At 40.7% G+C, this 27,927-nt stretch overlaps 2 protein-coding genes and 1 long non-coding RNA gene across 3 annotated transcripts in view; 2 read left to right on the forward strand and 1 right to left on the reverse strand.

The window, feature by feature from the left end:
* LOC122687096 (ATP-binding cassette sub-family C member 4-like) overlaps positions 1 to 27,927 on the forward strand; it is an 860,243-nt gene that overhangs the window by 419,734 nt on the left and 412,582 nt on the right. The gene's annotated exons all lie outside the window — the stretch shown is intronic.
* LOC122687099 (ATP-binding cassette sub-family C member 4-like) overlaps positions 1 to 27,927 on the forward strand; it is a 170,144-nt gene that overhangs the window by 92,325 nt on the left and 49,892 nt on the right. The window contains 5 exon segments of the mRNA XM_043892539.1: positions 738 to 888; positions 5,690 to 5,809; positions 6,949 to 7,059; positions 13,393 to 13,493; positions 14,787 to 14,978. Coding sequence (XP_043748474.1) covers positions 738 to 888; positions 5,690 to 5,809; positions 6,949 to 7,059; positions 13,393 to 13,493; positions 14,787 to 14,978 — 675 coding nt within the window.
* On the reverse strand, positions 8,062 to 27,712 carry LOC122687108. Its single transcript, XR_006339015.1, has 3 exons — positions 27,670 to 27,712; positions 20,560 to 20,563; positions 8,062 to 8,174 (listed from the first exon to the last, which is right to left on the reverse strand). It is a non-coding gene; the product is annotated as an uncharacterized LOC122687108 (long non-coding RNA).

Raw genomic sequence — 27,927 nt, forward strand, 5'->3', positions numbered from 1 at the left:
AATGTAATGATTAAGAGAATGTTCATGGAACTCAGGACAGAGCCTTACATACAGTACATCCATTGTAAATGGAATCTGGTGTTGTTATAATAGCTAACCTTTGGAATGGACATTTTAAATACTTAGTATAATGATAGAAAGATGGCTGTATATTGGGGGCAAGCTTAAATATGTCATAATGGCTCATGACATGGGCTTCCCAGCTCTGTGACTCAGGCTTTGCAATGTCCTTTGCAAGTTGCTTTTCCTCTCTTTGTGCCTCACTGTCTCCATTTGTAAAATTAGATAATACTGTTATTAGATATGTTACTCTGAATTTGTAATTAACCACTTCTTTATCCCTACATGGATAGCTGAGGTGTCTGGATTCCTCATCTTTGATACATGCTCACTCATCTCTCTAGTAGATGAATCAACACCTGCTGACTCCTGATAGTTTGAGATGCAGCTCCTACTCTCTGAACCTCAAATATTCTCATCTGTTAAAAATAGTAAATCCTGCCTCAAAGGGCTACTGAATGTGTCACAAGAGCTGATACCTAGAAAGTTCTTATCAGAGTGTTTGGTTCATGCAATAAACATCATGAGGACCACCTTTAGTTTTATTTCTTTGGAAGGGAAACCATTCCCTACAGTTTCAACAAATTTCAAGGAAAGCAGTTTAATCCTAACAAATCAACAAAGTTTATCTTTGAAAAGTATCCTTGACACGAATGCCTCTATTTTCGCTATTTCAGATATTTCTACTTGTGATTGGTGTCGTGGTCGTGATGGTGGCTGCAATTCCTTGGACTGCTATACCTGTGATTCCCCTTGGCATCATTTTCTTTGTTCTTCGGTGGTATTTCTTAGAGACATCACGAGATGTGAAACGCCTGGAATGTACAAGTGAGTACAGGGTGCTCAGGTTGGGAGGGCAGTGCAGGCTGTCTTCCATTCATACTGCAGTTAACCAGACCCCTGAAATTCTGCAGACTGTTCTGTGGAATTTCTCACTGTTAACATTAGGTGATTGAAAATTATGGCCCCTGAGAGTAGGTTTGGCCCTTAAGGCAAATGGAGCTGGGGGTGGGTCAGCTGCACTTTGCATTTTAGCCCAAGGAGGACGGATGTGAGCACCATGAGGACAAGGACCATTTCTGTCTTGTTAATGACATACTTCCTAACATAGAGTATCTACTGTATTAATACTATCCTTAAAACTATCTCATCATGTTGAAACTAATGTAGAAGGAAAATAGAGAATAACATTGAAAAATGTATATTATCATATGTGAAATAGATTGCCAGTCCAGGTTTGATGCATGAGACAGGATGCTTAGGGCTGGTGAACTGGGATGACCCAGAGAGGTGGGATAGGGAGGGGGTTGAGAGCAGAGCTCAGGATGGGGGACACATGTACACCCATGGCTGATTCATGTCAATGTGTGGCAAAACCAGTACAATATTGTAAAGTAATTAGCCTCCAATTAAAATAAATAAATTAAAAAAAAAAAAAAAAAGAAAAAGAAAGCTGAGCTCTGAAGAGTTGATGCTTTTGAACTGTGGTGTTGGAGAAGACACTTGAGAGTCCCTTGGACTGCAAAGAAAGCCAACCAGTTCATCCTAAAGGAGATCAGTCCTGAGTGTTCATTGGAAGGACTGATGTTAAAGGTGAAACTCCAATACTTTGGCCACCTGATGCAGAGAGCTGATTCATTTGAAAAGACCCTATTGCTGGGAAAGATTGAGGGCAAGAGGAGAAGGGGATGACAGAGGATGAGATGGTTGGATAGCATCACCGACTCATTGGAAATGAGTTTGGGTACACTCTGGGAGTTGGTGATTGACAGGAAGGCCTGGCGTGCTGCAGTCCATGGTGTTGTAAAGAGTTGGACACGACTGAGTGACTGAACTGAACTGAACTGAAAGTTACCAGAAATGACAAGCAAAAGAAAAGATTAGGAAAAGGAAAGAAGACCTCAGGAAATGTATATCAGAAGTGATATATTTGAAAATATACATTCTTTCACATGTTCTAGTAAGCTGCAGTTGTTAAAAGTATTGAAAATATGTGTGTTAGTTGCTTAATCATGTCCAACTCTTTGCGACCACAAGGACTGTAGCCCACCAGGCTCTTCTGTCCATGGAATTCCCCAGGCAAGAATACTGGAGTGGGTAGCTGTTCCCTTCTCCAGAGGATCTTCCTGACCCAGGGATTGAACCCAGGTCTCCTGCATCACTGGTGGATTCTTTAATGTCTAAGCCACCAGGGAAGCCCTGCTGAAAAGATAAGCCCTGTTATTTTCAGGTTTCCTCTTTGTCATTGTCAGTATTTGGGGTGACACCACACTGTTTATGTACCCCTTTCTCAGAGCTATTCATATAAATGATGCTGAAAGTAATCCCCTAGGAGAACACAGGAGGGGAATCTGTCCAGTATGCATTTAGTTGATTACTCCATTCACCTTCCTAGTTTTAGAATAATGGGAAAGAGAGGCGTCCCTGGTGGTCCTGCGGGTAAGATTCTGTGCTTCCACTGCAGGGGCCACCACTTCAGTCCCTGGTTAGGAAACCAGATCCTGCAAGGTGCAGCAGAAAAACAATAATGGGGAACACATTTTATGATTAATTAGTCTATTTTACAGGTAACCACAGATGATGAAATAATCAAATTTCTCTTATTAATGCACACATTTCATCAATATTAAAAATAAGGAAAATAGATTGTTATATATTTTTAAAATTTTATAAAAACACTAGCCAAAAATTAAGGAGATAATATGTTTGCATCAGAGACCTCAACCATGAATAATTATTGCAAATTAATACCAACTTAACCTTCTAGAAACCAAGCCAAGAACAGACACATATTGAGTCTAATGCTTCTCTGTATCTACTAAGCGGACAAAAATCTCAGTTCATCCAGTCAGAGGAGTTGTTTTTTTTTATTGTGGCATTTGTATGTTTTGTTTTTAATAATAAACACTTGAGGTATTTATCTTTATTTGCAAAAAGGATAGTGATCATCAGTTTCATAAAGTCTGTAGAAGACATTTTCACTCATCAAGAGAAGCAGCTAACCTCCTGTGAGGTCGAGTTTGGCGAGGTGTTTGGATGGATGGGGAGCAGTAGAGTCCAGGTGTGTGTGACATTCTACCTGTATGACTGAGTAGTATGGTAGGACCTGAGGAGGCAGAAGAGAAAGTGATGAGCTCCATCCAGTCTTCTGTGTAGACAGGGCTTCAGACCTTTTATGGTTTGAGGTGACTCATGAAATGAGTCATTCAACAGTCTTGTTGCAAAGCAGGTCTCTGGTACATTGAGAGAGGGGTTGTTCCAGAAAGAATATTTGACAGACTTTTTGCCTGGGGCAAGGGCCATTTCCCATTCATATGGAAGTGGAAAGAAGGGCTTCTCCTGAGGCATTTGTCAAGAAGCAGTACAGGATTTTCTCAATATTTGATCTGGAGAGTCTGAGAACTTTGGCACTATCACTGTGGATTATTTGGATTTTTTGCACCCAGTAGGCTGCAACAAGTTAGACAATACATTTAATCCAGGTACCCCATCCTGCACACCTCAGATAACCAAATGTGGTGGCCAGTTGGCTAGAATGTTTTTGTTCTCTATCTAGGTGGTGGTGATGGGGGTGTTCAGTCCCTCAGTCATGTCCGACTCTTTGACCCCATGGGCTGCATGCAGCACACCAGGCTTCCCATTCCTAGTTCTTCACCATCTCCCAGGGTTTGCTCAAACTCATGTCCATTGAGTTGGTGATGCCTTCCAACCATCTCATCCTAGGGCTAAGTGGATGGTCACCTGGCTCCCTGCTCAGGCTGTCCTCCCCCAGCCCAGGGCTTCCCACCCTCTCTGAGCCCCAGTGTCTCACAAGGAGGAAGCCTGCTCCTTCCTTCCTTATAGAGCTGGGGACACTAAACACAAAAGGAGGTTCTGTGTTTTCACCTGTTTGTACCTCAAGCCCTCCAAACGGGCAGTGCCCGGGTGCATGTCGGTACCGACTGAACTGTACCAGCCAGGCATTCAGATCCTGGACTAAGGAGTGAGGACCTGAGAACAGTATGGAGTTTCCCCCTTGATCCTTTCCCCATCATTTTATAAAGTCTCTATAGCCTTCTGTAAGATACATTACTAACTTCCTGTAAACAACCTCATTGTACTAACGGGTCTTCTCTAGGAGATGCACAGGTAACAAAGTGATGTCAGTATTTTTGCTGATACAGCACAAATTATCACTCAGCCAGACTGAGGTCACAGGCTCACCATGTGCCCTTGACAACAGCAAGTTACATCCTCATTCATGGTGGGGAATGAAAACCCCACCAGGAAGTGTCCTCCCTGCCCAGCAGCCTGCAGCCCACCTGTTCCCTGACAGGCAGGAGCCTGACCCTGGTGCTCATGGTCAGTGTGCTCTTAGAGAAGATGGTGGGAAATGAATGGTCAGTGATGTGACACCAGACCCCAAACCCACATGAAGTCACTCAAAAGAGAATGGACACAGAGGCCAGTGTCAGATTCTACAAGATTGATGTGAGTGTCACATGCTGCTGTGACCTCAGAACAGCAGGACAGGTATCCAGCAGGCAGTTATAAAAACGTCAATTAGATTCCTGGAGCAGAAGTCAAGACTATGCAGAGATTCCTCACCTGCCTGGTCCTGTAGGCAAAAGGGCGGTGCGGTACCAGATGCACTGTGACCCGCACAGAGACTCCTGGCGCAGGTGCGGGGAGAGGCCCAGGAGCGGGGAGACGGCAGACTGTCTGCTCCCTTACTCGTCTCACCCTGTCCTGGGTCTGGGTCTGGTCCAGGGTGGGGGATGTACTGACTCTATCCCAACCTTAGGTTACTCATCTAAGGAGGAGATGGCCCACAGGTAGCTCACCAAAATTCAGAGTGGTGAGGACTCTAATGAGGAATTAAATTTTAAAATGCTACTGATTCAAAAATTAGTGAACAGTAATTACTCACCCATGGAAAAGAATGAAATATTATCATTTGCAGCAACATTGATGGACTTAGGGGATATTATTATTAGTAAAGTAAGAGAAAGATAAATATGATATCACTTATATATGGAATCTAAAAATAATACAAATGAATCTGTACACAAAACAGAAATAGACTCACAGACATAGAAAACAAACTTACAGTAGCCAAAGGGGATTTGGAGAGGGGGAAGAACAAATTAGAAGTATGAGATTAATAGACACACTGCTAGATAACAATAAGTCATTACTGTAAAGCACAGGGAATTTTATGCAGTATCTTACAATAATCTGTAATGGAATATAATCGAAAAAACTAACTGAATGACTATACTATATCCCTGAAACTAACACATTATTGTAAATCAACTATACTTCAATATATGTATTTTTTAAATGTGAACAATTCCCACCTGGTGAGATGCCAGAAAAATTTAGAGGGAGGCATGTCTGAGAGGATCCTGATGAAAGAACAAGAATTTCTTTATCTAAATCTAGCTGTGATTTGAATTTGATCAAAGATAGTTTCAAAGAGAATCTTTCATTCCAAGGTCATTAAAGTGAAGCTTTGTGTGAACAGGAGTTTAGGGTCACATGGAGGATTCCCTTTGGCGGGACGTATGATCACAGGGCCCAGGAGGCAGTGGTTTCCTCACGTCCAGTCTCCCTGACTTTCTCTGTGTGTCTGTCTCTGCTTCCCCAGCACGGAGCGTGGTGTTTTCCCACTTAGCATCTTCTCTCCGGGGACTCTGGACCATCCGGGCGTATAAAGTTGAACACAAGTTTCAGGAAGTGTTCGATGCACACCAGGATTTGCATTCAGGTCTGTAGGTTTCTGGAGATAATTTCTAAGGATGAGATCTGCTGCCTTCTGAGGCTGACTCCCTCTCGGGTGGCCTGGCTGGCCAGCATCTCTCTCTGTGCCTCCCCTTATCCCCCTCTGCACACCCGCCTCCCCCACCCTTCCTCTCAGCACCCACTCTATGCTCCCCCTCCCCCACCTCACAGCCCTGCTTTTCTCCCTTGACTGGCTTGCATTGTCCTTGCATCACTGTGCCCTGTGGACTTCTGTCTCTTTAGAGCAAGAGACAGCAAACTTTTCTTTTTTGCAAAGATCCAGATAGAAAATATTGTAGGCTTTGTGTGCTATACTGTGTCTGTTGCAACTACTCACCTTTGCTGTTGTGGCACAAAGACAGGGAAAGATAATACATCAGAAAATGGCTGTACCTGTGTTCCAATAAAACTTTATTTACAGAACCAGGTGGTGGCTGTTCTCGCCCTCCAGGCTGACTCATTTCAGAGCATGGAGGGTGGCAGATGTGATTGAGGAAAATAATTTCCTGATTTGCCACCCACTTGATTATGTTTTTATCAGTGAAGATTTTTTCCCTAGGTAGACAATTCAGGATTTTCTCTAAGTATATAAAATTCGAGCCAAAATTTCCAATCATTATTGTATTTTGAAGATAAAATGGCATTTTGAAAGTCACGTGCAGATCCTGTCAGCTGATGGTCACATAGACACTGGCCTCTAAGAGTAAACACCACAGGGCCCTGTAGTGAGGGCAGAAGGTGCCGGAAACAGTATGAGCTGTGCTCTCTGCTGTGTGAGAGCTGGGAGCAGTCGGCCCTGTGAGAGGAGGATCGTCACACTGAGGCCCATCACTGCAGGAAATGACGATTTTCCATCTTCCTTCTTGTGATCATATTTCTATTGATAACCTGTGGGTTGACGTTTTCAATACATGCTTCCTGGACTGATTCCTGTGTGTCCCATATGTTGTCTTGTGTTAGAACCTAGTTTTCTGAAATCTTCATGTTTCTTGGGTGTGTAACTTTGCTGTCCTGCCTTATGTAAAGTCTTCTGTAGCTCAACTGAGAAAATGCTCTCACTTGTGAGAAGCAGCTAACATGGTTTTTCTGCTTATGCATTATACTTATTATGGTTCACAAATCCAGAGGCTTGGTTCCTGCTTTTGATGACATCCCGATGGCTCGCTGTGTATCTAGATGTCATCTGTGCCATCTTTGTCACTGTTGTTGCCTTTGGGGCCCTGATTCTGGTAGAATGTAAGTACAGATGTGAATATTTGTGGTACATTTACAGTTTATAGCTTTGCTTGTAGTTATTAAACTCTTGTCATCTTGTCTAATATATATTCTTTGGTTCTAATGAATTGTATTAGTGTCTGCAGTATGTGACTCCACATTGTGGTCCATGTGAAGTCATTTGTGTCTTGGTGAGAAGTTTTATCTTTTTTTCCATTTACTTATTTATTTACAGTAGGTCCTTGTTGAGACCATTTAAAAAAAAATTTTTGGTGTGTGGTTGATTTATAGTGTGTTAGCTTCATGTGTACCTGAATCTGTTATACATATATTCACTTTTTTAAAGATTCTTTTTCCATACCCCCATAAACATTTGGGTGTATGTATTTTTTTAGTACTTTGCATTTTGATTAATACTTCAAATGAAGTGTCACTTAGAAAAGAATTTCTGTTTTTGACTTTAGGAATCTTCAGGAGCAAAGATCAGGTATGAATATGCCTGCTCCAGCAGACTTGTGGTGGCATGGGCCCCTGCTTTGGCTCACTCAGGCCATTCTTTCATTTTTGTATATAATTTTATTGGGGTTTAGTTTGTTTACCCTGTTGTCTTAGTTTCTGATATATAGCAAAGTCAATCCACTATACATATATATATATATATATATATATATATATATATATATATACACGCTATACATAATGTATGTATATATATGTGTATATACATACACACACACACACACACACACACACACACACACAAAATTTTTTAGATTATTTTCCCATATAGGTCATTACAGAGTTCTCTGTACTTTACAGTAGCTTCTTATTAGCTATCTATTTTAATATTCTATATATAGTAGTATGAATGTGTCAATCCCAGCCTTCCAATGTATTCCTCCCCTCCTTTATCCCCTGGTGAAAGGCTGCTGCTGAATAATAAGACACTGGGGTTCTTGGCCTTCGGAGGAGACAAATTCAATCCAAGGCCAGAGACGAGGCTGGATCGCTCAGAGCTTTTGTGTAATAAAGTTTTATTAAAGTATAAAGGAGATAGAGAAAGCTTCTGACATAGGCATCAGAAGGTGGCAGAAAGAGTACCCCCTGCTAGTCTTCAGGTGGATGTTACATAGTCACTAGCAATCTGTTAAAGAAAAGAAAGGAATGTCTTAAAATTCAGAATGGCACCAGATAATTCACCCCGGGCCATAAAACAATTGACTTGAATCTTGTAGAAGGGCATTCAAATAGTTTCATTTACATAGATTAGGGGAACAATATCTGAGTATAACATACTGGTTTGTCAAGTAGGTTGAGCCATTTGGCGGAACCAACTTGAAGACAGAGTCTGGGGTACATTAACATAGCTTAAGACAAACATTTCCATAAGAAAAAAATGTATTTACTTCAAGGTTGGAGAATAGTTAGCTTCAGGTGAACCCAGGTGTCATGGCAACACAGCATTTTAAGAGAAACCTCCTTTTAAATTTGTATAGAGGAGGAAAAAAAAAATATCGCTAGTTTGTTTCCTCCTGCCACTTAAGAGAGAGAAAAATGTCTGGCAATTGCAGCCTATTTCCTCCATTTGGAGACCCCTGGCCTTCCTGCCTGTTACCCTCACTGGTAACCATGAATTTGTTTTTTACATCTGTTACTCTACTTCTGTTTTATAGATAAGTTCATTTGTAGCCTTTTGTTAGATTCCATGTATAAGCAATGTCATATTCTATTTTTCTCTGTCTGACTTACTTCACTCAGTTTGAAAATCTCTAGGTCCAGCCATGTTGCTGCAAATGGCATTATTTTGCCTATTGTTATCCCTGGGTAATATTCCATTGTATGTATGGCACATCTTCCTTATCCATTGCTCTGTTAATGGACATTTAGGGTGCTTCCATGTCCTGGCATTGTAAATAGTGCTGCAGTGAACATAAGGGTGTATGTATATTTTGGAATTTTGGTTTTCTCTGGATAAATGCCCAGGAGTGGGATTGCTGGATGATATGGTAGCTCTATTTTTAGTTTTTAAAAGAACCTCTAAATTGTTCTCCTTAGTGGCTGTACCAGTTTACATTCCCACCAACAGTGTAGGAGAGTTCCTTTTTCTCCACATCCTCTTCAGTATTTATTCTTTGTAGACTTTTTGATGATGGTCATTCTGACTGGTGTGAGGTGACACCTCACTGTAGTTTTTTGCTTTTATTTTTCATTTTTTTTTCACTGTAGTTTTGATATGCATTTCTCTAATAATTAGAGATGTTGGCCATATTTTCATGTGCTTTTTGGCTATCTGTATGTCTTCTTTGAAGAATGTCTTTTAATATTCTGCCCATTTTTTTGTTTTGTTGTTTGTTTATTTATTTATTTTTTGATATTGAACTGCAATGAACCATTTGTGTATTTTGGAGAGTAATCCCTTGTCAGTCACTTCATTTGCAAGTATTTCTCCCCATTCTGCAGGTTGTCTTTGTTTTTTTTTGTTTTTTTTTTTTTTTATGGTTTTCCTTTCTGTTCAAAAGCTTTTAAGCTTAATTGGGTTCATTTGTTTAGGTTTTATTTTATTTTATTTTCATTAGGAGATGGGTTAAAAAAAAAAAAAAGAAAGCTTGCTGCAATTTATGTCAGAGAGAGTTCTCCCTGTTTTCATCTAAGTTTTGTAGTGTCTGTTCTTACATTTATGTCTGTAATCCATTTTGAGTTTATTTTTGTGTATGGTGTCAGGGAGTATTCTAATCTTATTCTTTTACATGTAGCTGTCCAGTTTTCCCGGCACCAATTATTTAAGAAACTGTCTTTTTTTTTTTTTTTCATTTCTTTTTATTAGTTGGAGGCTAATTACTTTACAATATTGTAGTGGGTTTTGTCATACATTGACATGAATCAGCCAGCTGTGGTCCATATACACCATGGAATATTACTCAGCTGTTAAAAAGAATTCATTTGAATCAGTTCTAATGAGATGGATGAAACTGGAGCCCATTATACAGAGTGAAGTAAGTCAGAAAGATAAAGATCATTACAGCATACTAACACATATATATGGAATTTAGAAAGATGGTAATGATAACCCTATATGCAGGAGAGAAAAAGAGACACAGATATACAGAACAGACTTTTGGACTCTGTGGGAGAAGGTGAGGGTGGGATGTTTCGAGAGACCCAGAAGAAACTGTCTTTTCTCCATTGTATATTCTTGCCTTCTTTACCATAGGTGATCACAGATGCATGGGTTTATCTCTGGACTTTTGTCCTGTTCCATTGATCTATATTTCTGTCCTTGGTGCCACTAGCATACTGTTTTAATTACTGTAGCTTTGTAGTATAGTCTGAAGACAGAGAGTATGATTCCTCCTACCTTCATTTTTCTTCTTTTTTTTTGTCAAGATTACATTGGCTATTCATGGTATTTTGTGTTTCCATACAAAATGTAAATTTTGTTCTAATTCAGTGAAAAATGCCATTGGTAATTTGATAGGGATTGCATTGACTCTGTATACTGCTTTGAGTAGTTTGCTTGTTCGTTTGCAGTAGGTCTTCATTGAGATCTCTTATCTTTTTCTCTTTCTTTGAATGGGTTGAGGTCTACATAACTGTAGCAAGATTACCTTCTGAAGATTCTAGGTAGTGTCCTATAGTTAGATGGAGAGAACCAGGTACAGCTTAGGTTTTAGCTTTTGAGCTACTTGGATCTCTTGGTTGTAGGGGTCTGGTGTACTGGGGTGAAAAAGATTCTCTGTGGCAAAAACAGTATCCCCACTGCTATGTAGGTCTCAGGTGAGCAGTTGTTGGAATGTGTGGCATGAATTCATCATCCCTCACTATGCATAGCAATAACCCTGAATCACAGTCTTTAATAATGGAAAAATGCAAGTGATATTTTAGATTTAAAAACATTGGCTCTTAGAACCCACTGTCTTGTTTTTGTGATTTCAACTGTAGCTACATTGGACATAGAAAGTGAAATTACTTAATTATAATTGAAGCATAAGGACAAAAATCTGAACAATGACATCTTCACCTATATTATACTGCCAAGTGTATCTCAATCCAGGTGGGATTAATATGGATAAAGGACAAAAATGGTAAGGACCGAAGAAAAGCCAAAGAGATTAGGAAGAGATGGCAAGAATGTACAGAAGAACTGTACAAAATAGATCTTAATGACCTGGATAACCACAATGGTGTGGTCACTCACCTAGAGCAAGACATCCTGGAGTGTGAAGTCAAGTGGGCCTTAACTTCAAAGCTTTAATATGAAAAAAGCTAGTGAAGGTAATGGAATTCCAACTGAGCTATTTAAAATCCTAAAAGATGATTCTGTTGAAGTGCCACACTCAATATATCAGCAAATTTGGAAAACTCAGCAGTGGCCACAGGATTGGAAAAAGTCAATTTTCATTCCAATCCCAAAGAAAGGCAATGCCAAAGAATGTTCAAACTATCATGCAATTGCATTCATTCTGCATACTGGTAAGGATATACTCAAATTCCTTCAAACAAGACTTCAACAGTGCATTCACCAGGAACTTCCAGCTATACAAGGTAGGTTTAGAAAAGGCAGAGGAACCAGAGATCAAATTGCCAACATTCACTGGATCATAGAGAAAGCAAGGGAATTCCAGAAAAACATCTGCTTCATTGACTATGTGAAAGGCTTTGACTGTGTGGATCACAACAAACTGTGGAAAATTCTGAAAGAGATAGGAATACCAGTCCACTGTACCTGTCTCCTGAGAAACTTGTATGCAGGTCAAGAAGAAACAGTTAGAACTGGATGTGGAACAATGGACTGGTTCAAAATTGGGAAAGGAGTATGACAAGGCTGTATATTGTCATTATGTTTATTTAACTTATATGCAGAATACATCATGCAAAATGCCAGGCTGGATGAAACACAAACTGGAATCAAGATTGCTGAGAGAAATATTAATAACCCCAGATATGCAGATGATACCACTGTAATGGCAGAAAGTGAAAAGGAACTAAAGAGTCTCTTGATGAAAATGAGAGAGCAGAGTGGAAAATGTGGCTTAAAACTCAACATTAAAAAAACGAATATCATGGCATCCAGTCCCATCTGGGGTAAAATTGAAAGCAGTGACAGATTTTATTTTCTTGGGTCCAAAAAATCACTGTGAAGTGTGACTGCAACCATGAACGAAAAGACGTTTGCTTCTTGGAAGGAAAACTATGACAAATCTTGACAGAATATTAAAAAGCAGAGACATCACTTTGCCAACAAAGGTCTGTATAAGTGAAAGCTACGTTTCTTCCAGTAGTTGTGTAAGAGTTGTCAACAGATTTACATGTTGGCCCATTAAGAAGGCTGAGGGCTGAAGAATTGATGCTTTCATGCTGTGGTGTTGGAGAAGACACTTAAGAGTCCTTTGGACTGTTTGTAAGGAGATCAAACCTGTCAATCCTAAAGGAAATCAACCCTGAATATTCACTGAAAGGACTGATGCTGAAGCTGAAGCTCCAATACTTTGACCACCTGATGCAAAGAGCTGACTCGTTAGAAAAGACCCTGATATTGGGAAAGATTGAAGGCAGGGGGTGGCAGAGGGTGAGATGGTTAGATAGCATCACCAACTCAATGGACATGAATTTGAGCAAATTCTGGGAGATAATGAAGGACTGGGAAGCCTGGCATGTGGCAGTCCATCACAACACAGAGTCAGACATAACTTAGTGACTGAACAACAACAACTTTGTTACTTCTTCCTAAATTCAAAATATTTTTAAAAATTTACTTATTCATTTGGCTGTACTGGGTGTTAGCTGGGGCACTTGGGATCTTCAGTCTTAGTTGTGACAGGCAGGACTTTAGTTCCAACAAGTGAACTCTTAGTTGTGGCATGTGGAGTCTAATTCCCTGACCAGGGATCAGACCCGGGCCCTGTGCACTGGGATTTTGGAGTCTTAGCTATTGGACCACCAGGGAAGTCCCACACAATGGGTTTTTAAAATTTTTTTAATGTATTATTGTCTTATACAACAGAAGTGATATTATGAGTAATGCTATCATTACATACAACTGATTTAAATATTATAAAGGAGTCTTCTCACTACTATATATAAAATAGGTAACTAAAAAGACCTACTGTATAGCACAGGGAACTCTATTTAATACTCTGTAATGATGTATATGGGAAAATAATTTTAAAAGAGCAGATTATATATATGTCTGGCCAATTCACTTTACTGTATACCTGAAACTAACACAACTTTGTAAATAAACTATACTCCAATAAAAATCATAAAAATAAAGGAGTCTTCTTTGTAAAGTGACAGAAGGACCTGTGTGAGGGGTTGAGAAGTAGACTGACTTTATTCCTCTTCTTCCTCATTTAGCTTTGGATCTCGGGCATGTTGGCCTGGTCCTGTCTCTCACGCTCACACTTACCGGGATGTTCCAGTGGTGCGTCAGGCAAAGTGCCGAAGTTGAGAACATGGTGATGTTTATCTTTCTGTTCTTAGCCTTTCCAGGTCTCCTTGCTGTTAAATGGCATAAAAGTAAATCTTATGTAAAATAATAAAACTGTTATTTTTACTTAATTTTACAAAGTTTTACATTCTCCTCCATCTGCTTAAGGGCTTCCCTGGTGTCTCAGATGATAAATAATCCACCTGCAATGCAGGAGCCACAGGAGACTCAGGCTCAATCCTTGGTTTGGGAAGATCCTCTGGAGAAGGGAATGGCTACCCACTCTAGTATTCTTGCCTGGGGAATCCCTGTGGACAGAGAAGCCTGGCAGGCTACAGTACATGGGGTTGCAAAGAGTCAGACAGGACTAAGCAACTTTCACTTTCATGTTCCATGTGCTTAAAGTTAATGTAAAATAAAATATATACATATTTTTCTCAGTCATATGTATGCCATGTCAGAAGGTTTTATATTCATCACAAACTGTCTTCAAATACAATAAATGTCTCTATAGGAGGGAGGTTCTGAAATTCTGGAGACAATATAAACTAATTTCTTAGCAGTTTGTTTCTATTTGTTTCTTAATGGGTAATTCCTTATTTTTGGTAAAAGAAAAGAAACCAGTGTTTTGAGGTTTATTTAATTACTATGTTCCTTCACCCCTCCCCCATTTTAGCATTCATCCTTGTGTGTGTCGAACACCTGAATTTGCTTGTGGCCCTTCTTCCTGGTAGGATAGGCTCCCTCTCAGAGTGTGCTCTCTAAGGTGTGGAGTCATGGTTGTTTAAGAAGCTTTAGTCAATATGTAAATTATACACTTTTGAATATTTGTACTTTCTCCTAAAGGGAGAAAAACAATAAAAATGAAGTTTTTCCATTTCTTTCTTCTAACAGAGTAGAAAGTGACTGATTATTAAGATGAGGTTTGATGACTGTCCAGTTCTGCTCATCTGTAACATGTGGCCCTTCTGTAGCCACATATACTGATTGGTGTCCATAAGTGTTCTTTTCTTAGAAAAAATTCTCTTGTTTTTTATTCAGATGTAAAAGGTGGATCAATAAAATTTTACCATTCATTTCTCTAATTGTTTTAGTTTTAATATAAAATTGAAGAAAGTAGTCATAAGTAAAAGTATTGAAGACAATGAACAAGTTTGCTAATTATCCAAGGTCTCATCAGACTCCTACTTCTGTCCTTTGTGGATGCTGAGACCTGGGATGTTCTGAACCACAGACAAGCAGACGATTTCATTTACAATCTCTGAACATCCATAAACAAGACCCTCTGATACTAACTCATGAGATGTCATGTGTGTTTCAGATGATTTCACTAGAAAGGGTGATTGAATACACAGACCTTGAGAAAGAAGCATCCTGGGAACTCGAGTATCGTCCACCACCATCCTGGCCCAATGAAGGACTGATTTCTTTTATCAATGTGAACTTCAGGCATAAGTCAGATGGGCCTCTAGTACTGAAGAATGTGTATGCATACATTTACCCAGGACAAAAGGTTAGTTTAATCCATTTGCCTTTTTAAAATCCAGCTGAAGATTTTGCACCACATCTGCTCTTGGCTTCCTTGTCATTGTGTCAGGGGGATCTGTCAGTGTGTCTGTCCTAATGGATGCAGATTAGATCAGTGACATTGTAGATGAATCCCTCTTGGAAACTGACCATGGAATGGGGATCCCAGCAATTTTTTCCCTGTGTTGTGAGCTCCCTCATGGTGGTTGATGGGCCCTGGGACCCAGAGCTCCATCTTAACCTGATTCAGGACACTACATGTGACACCTGATTATTCATGCAGAGTCTGGGACATCAGCCTTGTCTTCCTGGCCCTAACTCTCCAATATCTCATTCCTTTCCATTTTTTCTTGTTTGTATTTCTGAGATGTTCTCTTCCTCCCATGGTGCCCTCTGGTTGCAGCCTCCTTCTCTGTCCCTTAGCCCTTCCTGCAGCCTTCTCCACTCACCCATACTGAGCTGCCAGCCCCCGCCCTCCCCCCACAGACTGCTGCTTTCTTTAGCACAGATCTGATCCTTACTGGCCTGGCTGAGCTGCTGCTAGAACCATAGCATAGCCTCAAGCCCACTCCAGCAGGGGCCGTGGGGTGACCTTGTGTCCACCAGAGAAGAGCCTCAATAATGACCCAGTCAGCAGTGAGGAACCAGGGCCTCAGATGGAGGCAGGGATTAGAGACTAGCTCAAAGTCAAAAGCAAATTTAAGAGAGCAGAGAAGATCCATGTGGGAGACGGCAAAGAGGTGTGTGACCTGGACCTGTCAGCATCCATGTCTGCTGGTGATGTTCCTTCCGCACTCAGCTTGAGGCCCTCAGCTGGGATCAGGACAGAATCTTGAAGAAGAGACTAAATCGGAACAGACAAGGTGGTTAGAAGCTCTTCCCCACCTCCCTCTGCAGCCAGTATGTCTGACATACATGCCCCCCTGCACTCAGATTGCGTGTAGTTTCTCTCAAAGCGCCATGTCCTCCCTGTTTCCAGTGCACATGCTGCCCCTCAACCTCAGAGACCCAGGCCCTCTGTCATCTGGATGGTGAAAATCTCCTCATTTTCTGAGTCAACTCTAATGCATCTTTGAGACTCTCAGTTCTTCCTTAGTGTGTTATGTATACTTTTAAGATAGTGTTTATAGTATACCTGTGTTTATGGTACACCTATGTTTATAGCAGCCAAAAGTTGGAAGGAACTAAATACTTACAATTTAGCCTTAAAAAGGAAGAAAATTCTGACCTATGGATAAACCTTGATGACATCTTGCTAAATGAAATAAGCCAGACACAAAAGGAATAAATACTCTGATTCCATTTATGTGAGATTCCTAAAGTAATCAAATTCAAGAAGATGGGAAGTAGGATGGTGGACTCCAGGGACTGGGGGAGGGAAAATGGGGACTAGTTTGCTTAATGGGTAAGAATTTCAGTTTTTTGAGGCAGAAAAAAAATGCTCAAGCTTTGTTGCACAGAAATATGGATGTACTGAACACCGAACTGTCCACTTAAAAATGGTTAGTTGAATTTTATCATAATTAAGATAAAAGATAGCACCTGTGACATGCTTTGTAACTTGGGATCTGTATCACACAGAACCTTGAAGCTTTTTAAAATCAGGAAGCATCTTGTTTTCATTTTTGTTCCCAGAAAGTGGCATTCTGCAGGGCACAGAGAGGGTGCTGAGGGACTTCTGGTTGTGAGGGTGAGTGAGTAACACAGGTGTGAGCAAGCAGGAACCAACACACACACATACACACACGACAACTCTGTCAATAACTGAAAGAATTGCTCTTTAAAACTCTTACCACCCCAGACTTATCTAATGGACTGTAGCTGTAATTTAATTAATGAAACTCTTGCAACATGAAAGAATATTCAACTTAATGCCCAAATGCTACCCAGGGAGCAGTGTCAGTTAGTCACAGGGCAAAAGCCCCCTCCTAATTATTTCCAGTTCCATTGTAGGTCAGGAAAAACGTGAACTGCTGTGTCAGGAAAATATTAACCACAGGTCCTGATACAATCTTTTCCCTGAGAGCACTGTAGGTGATGTTTACTTACTCTCAGACAGTGTGTCTGTCAGATTTTCTGTTGTAAATATAATTCTGTTCACCTACACTTGTCTTATATTTTCCCCAAAGCCATAAAATATGAATTATCTAAGATAATTTGTAGTACAATGTAGGAACATAACAGATTCTTATTCTTCCTTCTTAAAACCTGCAAATGATAGGATTATCAAGATTCTAAAATGTTTGAGGGAAAATTGAATTTGGAGACTGAGTTAATAACTGCAGTAACTTGACTTTTGATCTGTGCCTTGGTCTACTCACAGTATCACTGTTAGCTTCATTTCTCTGTTTGGAGATGATACCCAGGCATCACCCCACCTGTGTACATCCCAGGTTCCCTCTTCTGCCTGTCCCATCCCTCACAACTCCAGGACACCCCTTTGATGTTGGATTTGATTGAGAGAAGCTGCGGGGTTGGGGTGAAGGCAGGCAGGGGACATGGGAATGAGCCAGCTCAGCAGACTGGGAGCTTTATTCTCTTTCCCTCATTTCGTCTTCTGTCCTGATTCCTGGAAGTTAGAGTCACTAGGAAACTATAGTAGGTACTATGCAGGATTTTAATTCACAGAAGAAATAGCAAGTAAAAATAAGGAGCTAGGACTTCCCTGGTGGTGCAGTGGAGAAGAATTCACCTGCCAATGCAGGGGACTCTGGTTCAATCCCTGGTCTGAAGAGTTCACCTGCCACAGAGCAGCTAAGCCCTGCACCACAGCTATGGAGTCCCCATGACACAGCTCCTGAAGTCTTCACTCAGCATCAGCAGAAGCCCCTCAGGGAGAGGCCTGTGTGCTGCAGGAGCAGCCCCCATCATCACAACTAGAGACAGCTCATGCAAACAATCAAGAACCAGCACAGCCAAACAGAGAAAAAATCAACATGGGGTAAATAGCACTCTAGACTTCCGGGTGAGAGTCTGAACATGGGCTGTGTTTTTCATTTAGATGATTTTGTGGTTGATTTGATTATTTTAGAGAGTCCTGGGAAATAAAGTATTTTCCAGCTCTTGAGGTAGATTGATTTTGCTTTGCTTTTGCTCAGAGCTATTATTTGGATGATACATTTTTACAGATGCTTAGTAGACCGTGCTATAATGTGCAAAAATATTCCTACATTTTTTCCTTTTTTATGTATTATTTTCTTAAAAACCACTCCCCTCATTCCCAGATTGCCCCCATTCTCCTGCTGGCTTCCTAATTCCCTGTGACTCAGACAGATGGTGGTGCCAGGATCAGCAGCACCTGCCTCTCCTGGAGCTTCTTAGAAATGCAGAGTCTCAGGCCCACCCAGACCTGTTGACTCAGCTTCACGTCTGAACATGACCTCTTTCTTTCTCTCCCATGGGCAATTTTTGATGAGTGATAACCTGTGATTCCCAAGAAATGTCCTTTGACAGTTTGAAATTGAATTCAAGGATTTCCAAATCTCTGCTGTGACTGAGCAAGAGACTCTAGAATGTTCTGTGCCACTAGCTTTACATACTTTTATGCTTTTATGAGATGGTTGAATGGTATCATCAGCTCGATGGACATGAGTTTGAGTAAGCTCTGGGAGTTGGTGACATACAGGGAAGCCTGGCGTGCTGCATTCCATGGGGTTGCAAAGAGCTGGACATGACTGAGCAACTGAACTGAACTGATGCTCTGTAAATTGCACCTTTGCATTATAATCTAATTCTGTGTGATTCTGTTGCATTTCTTTGCACCTTTCCAGTGGAGTCTGTCTTCATTACAGACAGTTTTCATCCTGCAGTCTGTCCTTCCCCACACCAGCCTCCTGCAGGGACTGGAGGGATTTCCCACAGACTCAGCCCTGCTTGGATCTGGAGTCAGAGACACCCTCGTGCAGCAGTGTATGTGTGGCTGTTTCACCACCTAATGGGATCAAAAATGAGTCTTGCTGCCCCAAGCAGGGCATGGGGTCTGTTTAGCCTGTTCCCCAGGCATCATGTGTCCCACTCAGCTGCAGGTTTCTCTTTCAATCTGGCTGTGGGTACCAGGTCTTCCTGCTGACAGCTGGTGTCCACCTGCCCTCAGGTACCCTCTTTGCTCTCACTCACCACATGTATGCCTGTGTCCACATCATGCTTTAACTTTCTGACTATAAGATCTCTATGATAGGCCTGTTCCTTTAACTGCAGCTACACCTCTCCCCACATTCTCTGTTCTAGCTACACAGAGGGACATGATAATGTGTCAGGCCATCCAGGGGATAAGGAGGCCCATCAGCAGGTGGAAAGGAGACCCATCAGCAGATGGAAAAGAGGCCAACAGATATGGATTTGAGTCCCATCCTGCTATTTATGGGCTCTGATACTCAGACAGACTAATTCATCTAAGCCTCAATCTTTTCTTACACAAAATGGAAGTGATAGATTGTAACCTGTAGGGTTGATGTACAGCTTAAACAAGATAAGGCATGCAAAGCACCCAGAGTAAATGCTTGGACAAAAATAGTTGTTTTCATAGGGTGTAAAATGACCATAACCACTTACGCTGTGGAAGGTGTTGTCTGTCCCATGAGAATGAGGTGTTGGCCATTTGAAGTTGTATTTATGGCTGTAGGATTGATCTGCTGTGTCTGTCTCTGATTTATCTTATATTTAAATAATATGGTAATAGATTTTCCATAAATTTCTCTGGCCTGAGTTAAAAATCTCAGCTCCCATCAAAGTTTCTTTGTCTCAGGACACCACAGGTAATACAAGTAAGAAAAAGTCAAGTCCACTAGAGATCCTGATGTCAACCTATACAGTCTGGTTGAAGAAACAAGAAAATGATTATATTAACTTTGGAAGTTAGAAGGAGGTCATAATTTTTGTAGATGTCTATAAAAAAATGAAATAAATTTCCCCTGAAATCAGGAACAAGACAAGGGTGCCCATTCTCACCACTACTGTTCAACATAGTGTTGGAAGTTTTGGCCACAGCAATCAGAGCAGAAAAAGAAGTAAAAGGAATCCAGATAGGAAAAGAAGAAGTGAAACTCTCACTGTTTGCAGATGACATGATCCTCTATATAGAAAACCCTAAAGACTCTACCAGAAAATTACTAGAACTAATCAATGAATATAGTAAAGTTGCAGGATATAAAATTAACACACAGAAATCCCTTGCATTCCTATATACTAACAATGAAAAAACAGAAAGAGAAATTAAGGAAACAATACCATTCACCATTGCAACAAAAAGAATGAAATACTTAAGAGTATATCTACCTAAAGAAACAAAAGACCTATACATAGAAAACTATAAAACACTGATGAAAGAAATCAAAGAGGACACAAACAGATGGAGAAACATACCGTGTTCATGGATTGGAAGAATCAATATTGTCAAAATGGCTATTCTACCCAAAGCAATCTATAGATTCAATGCAATCCCTATCAAGCTACCAACGGTATTTTTCACAGAACTAGACCAAAGAATTTCACAATTTGTATGGAAATACAAAAAACCTCGAATAGCCAAAGTAATCTTGAGAAAGAAGAATGGAACTGGAGGAATCAACCTGCCTGACTTCAGACTCTACTACAAAGCCACAGTCATCAAGACAGTGTGGTACTGGCACAAAGACAGAAATATAGACCAATGGAACAGAATAGAAAGCCCAGAGATAAATCCACGAACCTATGGACACCTTATCTTTGACAAAGGAGGCAAGGATATACAATGGAAAAAAGACAACCTCTTTAACAAGTGGTGCTGGGAAAACTGGTCAACCACTTGCAAAAGAATGAAACTAGAACACTTTCTAACACCATACACAAAAATAAACTCAAAATGGATTAAAGATCTAAATGTAAGACCAGAAACTATAAAACTCCTAGAGGAGAACATAGGCAAAACACTCTCCGACATAAATCACAGCAGGATCCTCTATGACCCACCTCCCAGAATATTGGAAATAAAAGCAAAACTAAACAAATGGGATCTAATGAAACTTAAAAGCTTTTGCACTACAAAAGAAACTATAAGTAAGGTGAAAAGACAGCCCTCAGATTGGGAGAAAATAATAGCAAATGAAGCAACAGACAAAGGATTAATCTCAAAAATATACAAGCAACTCCTGCAGCTCAATTCCAGAAAAATAAATGACCCAATCAAAAAATGGGCCAGAGAACTAAACAGACATTTCTCCAAAGAAGACATACAGATGGCTAACAAACACATGAAAAGGTGCTCAACATCACTCATTATTAGAGAAATGCAAATCAAAACCACAATGAGGTACCATTACACACCAGTCAGGATGGCTGCTATCCAAAAGTCTACAAGCAATAAATGCTGGAGAGGCTGTGGAGAAAAGGGAACCCTCTTACACTGTTGGTGGGAATGCAAACTAGTACAGCCACTATGGAAAACAGTGTGGAGATTCCTTAAAAAACTGGAAATAGAACTGCCATATGACCCAGCAATCCCACTTCTGGGCATACACACTGAGGAAACCAGATCTGAAAGAGACACGTGCACCCCAATGTTCATCGCAGCACTGTTTATAATAGCCAGGACATGGAAGCAACCTAGATGCCCATCAGCAGATGAATGGATAAGGAAGCTGTGGTACATATACACCATGGAATTTTACTCAGCCGTCAAAAAGAATTCATTTGAACCAGTCCTAATGAGATGGATGAAACTGGAACCCCTTATACAGAGTGAAGTAAGCCAGAAAGATAAAGAACATTACAGCATACTAACACATATATATGGAATTTAGAAAGATGGTAACGATAACCCTATATGCAAAACAGAAAAAGAGACACGGAAATACAGAACAGACTTTTGAACTCTGTGGGAGAAGGTGAGGGTGGGATGTTTCAAAAGAACAGCATGTATACTATCTATGGTGAAACAGATCACCAGCCCAGGTGGGATGCATGAGACAAGTGCTCCGGCCTGGTGCACTGGGAAGACCCAGAGGAATCGGGTGGAGAGGGAGATGGGAGGGGGGATCGGGATGGGGAATAAGTGTAAATCTATGGCTGATTCATATCAATGTATGACAAAACCCACTGAAATGTTGTGAAGCAATTAGCCTCCAACTAATAAAAAAATTAAAAAAAAAAAAAAAAATGAAATAACTTTCTGTTAGAGTTGGAACAAGCCCACATGAGGGGACAGGGAGAACATTTCCAAGGAATTAGACATGTAAGACAGACTTAGTGATGTGTGGTTTGGGTTTCAGGAGGTGGAAATCATGTGGAAGACATTCTAGGAGGTGGGACCATCATAAGCAAAAGCATGATGCCCTGATCCAGTGAAGACCTAGACACCTGCAAAGCATTCAGGAAAATGAACTACCAAGTGTGTAACATGCATTTTTGCATTCAACCCTCTACCTAGTGATGCCAAGGAAGCTGACTCATGTACATGAAGGATGGAGAGGTTAGAGAGGACAATTTTGTAGAAGAGACATCCTGGGGTGGAGTGTTGGGTGCTGAGCTGGCATTCAGGAGTTTAATCTGAGAAGTGAGAGCACATGGACCAGAGTGGGCAGGTGCAGGGGGCAGGGAGTCAGGAGCTGTTATGCCTCCAGCAAGACATCCTGGGAAAGTGATTCCACTTCTTGGGATCAAATTGGTGTCAATTAAAACAAAGCTGTAACACCTGGATTTGTAAACATGCAGGGGAATGGGTGGTAGTAGAAAATGGTATCATATTTCTGGAGGGTAGGTTAGCAGCTTAACAGCTTCCTCTGAAAATATTCATACTTTGTTGTTGTTGTTCAGTCACCTAGTTGTGTATGACTCTTCACGACCCCATGGACTGACACACACCAGGTTTCTCTGTCCCTCACCATCTCCTGCAGTTGCCCCAAGTTCATGCTCATTGTATCAGTGATGCCAGCCAGCCATCTCATCCTCTATCATCCCCTTCTCCTCCTGCTTTCAGTCATTCCCAGCATCAGGGAATTTTCCAATGAGTTGGCTCTTTGTGTCAGGTGGCCAAAGTATTGGAGCTTTAGCCTCAGTTCTTCCAATGAATATTCAGGACTGATTTTCTTTAGGATTGACTGGTTTGATCTCCCTGCTTTCCAGGGGGTTCATACATGACTCTCAGCAATTCCACATCAGAGAATTTTTGTGAAGGAAGTGATTAAGGTGTGTGCAAAGATTTAGCTTCAGGGGTATCTAACACAGAGTTATTTATAATAGCTAACTATTTGATGCTGCCTAAATATCCAGCAGTAGAGGATTTGTGAAATAAATGATATTGAAAGGTTGTTGCTGAACCATGAAAAGACGCTGGGATTCTTGGCCTCTGGAGGAGGAGAATTCAATCTGGGGCCAGAGACAGGCTTGATCGCTCAGGGCTTTTGTGTAATAAAGTTTTATTAAAGTATAGAGGAGATAGATAAAGCAACTGACATAGGCATCAGAAGGGGGCAGAAAGAGTATCCCCTGCTAGTTTTTAGCTGGATGTTATATAGTCACTAGCAGTCTGTTAATGAAAGAAAGGAATGTCTTAAAACTCAGAATGGCACCAGGCCCCTCATCCATAAGATGTATTTTGGGATAATCTTGGTGCCAGAGGAGTCATCCCGGGCCACAAAATGATTGACTTGAATCTTGTTGAAAGGCAGATTACCATACAGTTTCGTTTACATAGATTAGGGTAACAATGTCTGAATATAACATACTGGTTTGTTTGTCAACTCGGTTCTGATCCATTAGGCAGAACCAACTTGAAGACAGAGTCTGGGGTAAATGCATAGTACATTAACATAGCTTAAGACAAGCATTTCCATAAGAAGAATGCATTGGTTAACTCAAGGTTTGAGAATAGTTAACTTCACGGGAACCAGGTATCATTATGGCAACACAGTATTTTAAAGAAACCTCCTTTTAAATTTGTAATGAGGAGGAAAAAAATATCACTAGTTTGTTTCCTCCTGCTGCTTAAGAGAGAGATAAAAATGTCTGACATGCAGCCTATTTCCTCCATTTGGAGACCCCTGGCCTTCCTGCCTGTTACCCTCTCAACATGTAGTATAATATTATGCAACCATTAAAATAAATATTTTTATGAAATACAAAATGAAAACACATATAACAGTATGTTCACATTAATCCCATTTTGTTTAAATATGTTAACTTGTGTCTTTAAGAACATATACAAAAAAATAAAACAACAAAAAGAATACATACGGAAGCCTAGAAAGTAAAAAAATTTTAAGAATTTATTTTTTTAGAGTGCTGGGGTATAGCTAGTGTTTATTTACTTTTCAAATTCATTTGCACTGATTATGATTAAGGAAAGAGTTTATTTTAATTTTACTTTTAAACACTGAGCCTGGGAAAGGTGTAATGAGAGTAAAGTGGAGAAGATGGATGAAGGGGTTGTTTTGTGTGGAGCATTGGGTGTTGATTATGTTGAGTGTGGTGTGTGAAGAGAGATCCAGGAGCAAGTGTCTAACAAGTTGTGTCATCATCAGAGAGCAAACTGGTTAGAAAAACAGAAAGGGGCCATCGCAAAGCAAATAACAAGATTTTCTTCAAGTGTCTTTATAATTGTATCTGTTTCCTTATTTTTGGCTGGGCTGGGTTTCTGTTGCTGCTCGGGCTTTTCTCTAGTTGCTGTGTGTGGGTTTCTCACTATGGTGTCTTCTCTTGTCAAGAGCAAGGGCTATATGGTGTGAGGACTTCAACAGTTGTAGCATTGTAGGCTCATAGTCGTGGTTTCCAGGTTCTAGAGTGCAATAGTTGTGGCACATGTGCTTAGTTGCTTCACAGCATGTGGGATTCTCCTGGAGTAGGAATTGAACCCACGTCTCCTGCATTGGCAGGCAGTTTCTTTAACACTGAGCCACCAGGGAAGCCCCCGAGTGTCTTTAGATTGAAGAATGTGAGCTTACTGATACTGGTGGCACTCTCCATGGGCAATTGGTAAAAACCTTTGGTTACTCAGAAAAGACGTTTAGACTATAGCTTTGATGACTGAACTCAAGGAATAATCAGAGTCATGTTTTCTTTGAGTTACCTTTTTTCTTTTTGGAGATCCTGGGGCCATGCATCATGTGGGATCTTAGTTCCCTGACCAGGGATTGAATCCATGCGTCCTGCAGTGATAGCACAGAATTTTAACCACTGAACTAATAGGGAAGTCGCCTGGTTTTTTAGTTTTCTGTGCTTGAGTTTGGAACTCACTGTCCTGTGGTCATGAGCAGTCAGTCCTTGGTGCCCCTACATATCTCAGTCCATTTACCCAAAGTTTACAGATGTTCCCATTTGCACAGATGGATCAGTTTCAGTGGAGCTGATAACATGGGAACATACACACATTCTCACAGATCAGTTCTCACCTGTGTCCTGATGTGTCTTGATTTATGTGTAAGAACACTCAGAAATACAGGCCCACCTGTTTTACTGTGCTTCAGAGATAATGCTTAAAAAAAAAAAAAAAAAGGACATTTATGACAACACTCTGTCAGGCAAGTACACTGGCACCAGTTTTCCTATAGCATTTGGTCACTTCATGTCTCTGTCACATTTTGATAATTCTTGCAATATTTCAAACCATTTCATTATTATTGTATTTATTATCCTGATCTGTGATCAGTGGTTTTTAATGTTACTACCCTATCAATGCTTAGATGGTTGGCATTCTTTTAACAATAAAGTATTGGAAATTAAGGTATGTACATTTTTTATACAGAGAAGCCTGTGTGCAGATTAAGAAGCAACAGTTAGAACCGGACATGGAGCAATGGACTGGTTCAAAACTGGGAAGGGAGTACCTCAACGCTGTATATCGTTACCCTGCATATTCAACTTAAATGCAGAGTACAGCATGAGAAATGCTAGGCAGGATGAAGCACAAGCTGGAATCAAGACTGCCAGGAGAAATATCAGTAACCTCAGATAAGCAGATGATACCACCCAAATGGCAGAAAGCAAAGAGGAACTAAAGAGCCTCTTGATGAAGGTGAAAGAGTCATGTCTGACTCTTTGCGACCCCATAAACCACAGTACGCCAGGCATTCCTGTCCATCACCAACTGCCAGGGTTTACCCAAGCCCATGTCCATTGAGTTGGTAATGCCATCCAACCATCTCATCCTCTGTCATCCCCTTCTCCTCCTGCCTTCAATTTTTCCCAACATCAGGGTCTTTTCAAATGAGTCAGCTCTTCGCATCAGGTGACCAAAATATTGGACTTTCAGCTTCAACATCAGTCCTTCTAATGAACACTCAGGACTGACCTCCTTTAGGATGGACTGGTTGGATCTCCTTGCAGTCCAAGGGACTCTCAAGAGTCTTCTCCAATACCACAGTTAAAAAGCATCAATTCTTCGGCGCTCAGCTTTCTTTATAGTCCAAATCTCAGATCCATACATGACCACTGAAAAAAACCATAGCCTTGGCTAGACGGACCTTTGTTGACAAAGTAATGTCTCTGCTTTTTAATATGCTGTCTAGGTTGGTCATCACTTTCCTTCCAAGGAGTAAGCATCTTTTAATTTCATGGCTATAGTCACCATCTGCAGTGATTTTGGAGCCCAGAAAAATAAAGTCAGCCACCGTTTCCACTGTTTCTCCTTCTATTTGCCAGGAAGTGATGGGACCAGATGCCATGATCTTAGTTTTCTGAATGTTGAGCTTTAAGCCAACTTTTTCACTCTCCTCTTTTACTTTCATCAAGAGGTTCTTTAATTCTTCTTCACTTTCTGCCATAAGGGTGGTGTCATCTGCATATCTGAGGTTATTGATATTTTCCCCAGCAATCTTGATTCCAGCTTGTGCTTCATCCAGCCCAGCATTTCTCATGATGTACTCTGCATATAAGTTAAATAAACAGGGTGACAATATACAGCCTTGACGCACTCCTTTTCCTATTTGGAGCCAGTCTGCTGTTCCATGTCCAGTTCTAACTATTGCTTCCTGCATACAGATTTCTCAAGAGGCAGGTCAGGTCGTCTGGTATTCCCAACTCTTTCAGAATTTTCCACAGTTTATTGTGAACTGTCAAAGGCTTTGGCATAGTCAATAAAGCAGAAATATATGTGTTTCTGGAACTCTTTTACTTTTTTGATGATCCATCGGATGTTGGCAATTTAATCTCTGGTTCCTCTGCCTTTTCTAAAACCAGCTTGAACATCTGAAAGTTCACGGTTCACATATTGCTGAAACCTGGCTTGGAGAATTTTGAGCATCACTTTACTAGTGTGTGAGATGAGTGCAATTGTTCGTAGTTTGTGCATTCTTTGACACTGCCTTTCTTAGGGTTTGGAATGAAAACTGACCTTTTCTATTCCTGTGGCCGCTGCTGAGTTTTCCAAATTTGCTGGCATATTGAGTGCAGCACTTTCACAGCATCATCTTTTAGGATTTGAAATAGCTCAACTGGCATTCACCTCCACTAGCTTTGTTTGTAGTGATGCTCCCTAAGGCCCGTTTGACTTCATATCCAGGATGTCTGGCTTCACAGATATTGCCTTAAAAAGAAATGGACATTTATGGCAACGCTGTGTCAGGCAAGTACCTTGGCACCATTTTCCTATAGCATTTGGTTACTTCATGTCTCTGTCACATTTTGATAATTCTTGCAGTATTTCAAACCTTTCATTATCATTATATTTATTATCCTGATCTTTGAACAGTGGTTTTTAATATTGCTACTGCTGCTGCTAAGTCACATCAGTCGTGTTCAACTCTGTGTGACCCCATAGACACCACCCCATTAGACTCCCCCGTCCCTGGGATTCTCCAGGCAAGAACAGTGGAGTGGGTTGCCATTTCCTTCTTCAGTGCATGAAAGTGAAAAGTGAAAGTGAAGTCGCTCAGTTTTGTCTGACTCTCAGTGACCCCATGGACTGCGGCCTTCCAGGCTCTTCCATCCATGGGATTCTCCAGGCAGGAGTACTGGAGTGGGTTGCC

This window comes from Cervus elaphus, chromosome 30, assembly GCF_910594005.1.
Source record: "Cervus elaphus chromosome 30, mCerEla1.1, whole genome shotgun sequence".
In the NCBI taxonomy this organism is placed as follows: domain Eukaryota; kingdom Metazoa; phylum Chordata; class Mammalia; order Artiodactyla; family Cervidae; genus Cervus; species Cervus elaphus.